General features: G+C 43.2%; 1 protein-coding gene across 3 annotated transcripts in view; it reads right to left on the bottom strand.

Annotated features, from left to right (window-relative positions):
- The window catches only part of LOC113802128 (uncharacterized), a 10,796-nt gene that overhangs the window by 1,702 nt on the left and 6,594 nt on the right, over nt 1–2,500 (bottom strand). For all 3 annotated transcript variants that reach the window (XM_027352597.2, XM_027352599.2, XM_027352598.2), the window contains exons 3-4: nt 1,664–1,751; nt 1–271 (exon numbers count right to left, since the gene is read on the bottom strand). The exon at nt 1–271 is cut by the window's left edge and continues 1,702 nt beyond it. In XM_027352597.2, the coding sequence (XP_027208398.2) occupies nt 1–271; nt 1,664–1,751 (359 nt within the window). The remainder of the gene's footprint in view (nt 272–1,663; nt 1,752–2,500) is intronic.

Genomic DNA, 2,500 nt, shown 5'->3' on the forward strand with positions numbered 1-2,500 from the left:
CATCGTCGACAGGCACTCCGGCAATCACATCATTGAGGATATCAACAAACCAGCCACAAACTTTGATATTAGAGGTCGCGTCATGCAAGCCATGGTGAAACCCTAAGAACAGATGAGTCATGTATTCAAGTCCTTCGGGAATGTCCATTTCTGTTGCATCGGTTGTGACGTCATACAGAAGTCTGCTGCACCACAAGGGTCCTGAAGTCACATCATATCTGTACTGACGCAAACCATCTATTACGGACTGGACATCACCACCAGCTATTTCCTAGAAAAGATCCGTAAAGGAAACCGTTATGAGCATACAAATGAAAAGAGAAATTGGGTATGTTTTATACTTCTTAAATCCAAGGCCGGATTTATGTATAAGCTAAATAAGACATAGATAATGGCACCACATTTCGAGGGACCTTAAAATCTTTTACACATCTTAACGTTTTCAAATCAATACAAGACCATTTCAACATTACAAAGCGACTGCAAGCTTCATATAACTTAGGGCCCCGTCAAGTCTAACGGCCGGTTTGACAGAATTGTGCGAGGCCGGACCCAAAGAATATTCGTATGCTTGACATGCATAAATAAAGAAACAAATGCATATTTATCAAATCTAGACATGCATATTGACCGGGCAAATAGATAGTTACATGTACATCTATCAGATATATAGACAGATATGCCTTTATTTCTGCATTTGTATTTATGAAAACTCATTGGGTCGAGCCAGGCACAATTTTAACAAATCGGACGTAAATCCACCCCTGTTCACATCTATTTATAAGCTCTATCATATTTACGGTTACATGTATGTTTAAGAATACTGATTTACTAACGAACATATGCAGGCCAGAAACTAACAAATAAATTCCAAGTCATAATAAAATCATATTTCTTTCTCTTTCTCTCTCTCTCTCTACCTGTCTCTTGCTCCTTATCTGTACGTCTACAAGGAAACCTCTATGTCTCTATGCTTCTCATATTTTTCTCTCACTACCTGGACCTCTACAGGGACACCACTATCCCTCTCTCTCTCTCTCTCTCTCTCTCTCTCTCTCTCTCTCTCTCTCTCTCTCTCTCTCTCTCTCTCTCTCTCTCTCTCTCTCTCTCTCTCTCTCTCTCTCTCTCTGTCTCTCTCTCTCTCTCTCTTTCTCTCTCTCTCTTTCTCTCTCTCTCTCTCTCTGTCTTTCTATCTATGCAAGGATATCCATTTCCCTAATTCTTCTCTCTCTCTACGTCTACAAGATTTTTTTTCTCCTTTTCTCTATCGCACACACAATCTCTCTCTCTCCCCCCCCCCCCTCTCCTTCTACCTGTACAAAGAAATCTCTCTCTCCCTCTTTCTCTCTTGTTCTACCTCTATAAGGAAATCTCTCCCGCCCCCCTCCCTCTCACACACACTCTTTCTCTCCCTAGCTGTACCCCTACAAGGAACCCCCCCCCCCCCTCTCTCTCTCTCTTTCTCTCTCTCTCTCTCTCTCTCTCTCTCTCTCTCTCTCTCTCTCTCTCTCTCTCTCTCTCTCTCTCTCTCTCTCTCTCTCTACCTCTGCAACGACCCCCCCTCTCTCTACGTATACCTTTATATGACCACTCTATCTGTCTGTCTCTCCTAATGCTACAAAAATGAATATATTAGGGAATATAATGGCAACGAAGAACTTACCTGGAAATCCAGCTGAGGTTTGGTGATTTCCCGAAACCACTGGACGCCATTTCTGGGTTGAATGCAGAGACGTAAACTCAACACCTTTCTGAAAACATTTAAAAAAACATTAAAAAAAACGTGGATATTATCTATTTGTAATCAATGCCCCACCTTTGAGACAGCTGTTTGGTAAAATATGAAACCGGTTTTTCCTCATTCTTCCTCTGTTTCTCTGCCTCTTTCCAGAGAGAGAGAGAGAGAGAGAGAGAGAGAGAGAGAGAGAGAGAGAGAGAGAGAGAGAGAGAGAGAGAGAGAGAGAGAGAGAGAGAGAGAAAGAGAGTGAAAGAGAGAGACAGACAGACAGACGCACACGCGCGCGCACACACACACACACACACACACACACACACACACACACACACACACACACACACACACACACACACATACACACACACACACACACACACACACACACACACACACACACGCACACACACACACACACACACAGAAAGAGAGAGAGAGAAAGGGGGGGAGGGAGAGAGAAAGTGGAAAAGGTAGAGGGGTAGAGGGATAGAGAGAGAGAGAGAGGGAGAGGAAGGAGAGAGAGAGAGAGAGAGAGAGAGAGAGAGAGAGAGAGAGAGAGAGAGAGAGAGAGAGAGAGAGAGAGAGAGAGAGAGAGAGAGAGAGAGAGAGAGAGAGAGAGAGAGAGAGAGGGTGAGCAGCCGAGTAGTATGTGTCATTTGTTTCTACAGTAGATTTGAAACACAATTCATTCCTTGTTAATAGGACAGAGCACTTAAGAATAAACTGATATAAAATGTAGATTTTCCTTACTGTTTCTTCCCAAAT

This window comes from Penaeus vannamei, chromosome 21 (genome assembly GCF_042767895.1).
Source record: "Penaeus vannamei isolate JL-2024 chromosome 21, ASM4276789v1, whole genome shotgun sequence".
Lineage (NCBI taxonomy): Eukaryota > Metazoa > Arthropoda > Malacostraca > Decapoda > Penaeidae > Penaeus > Penaeus vannamei.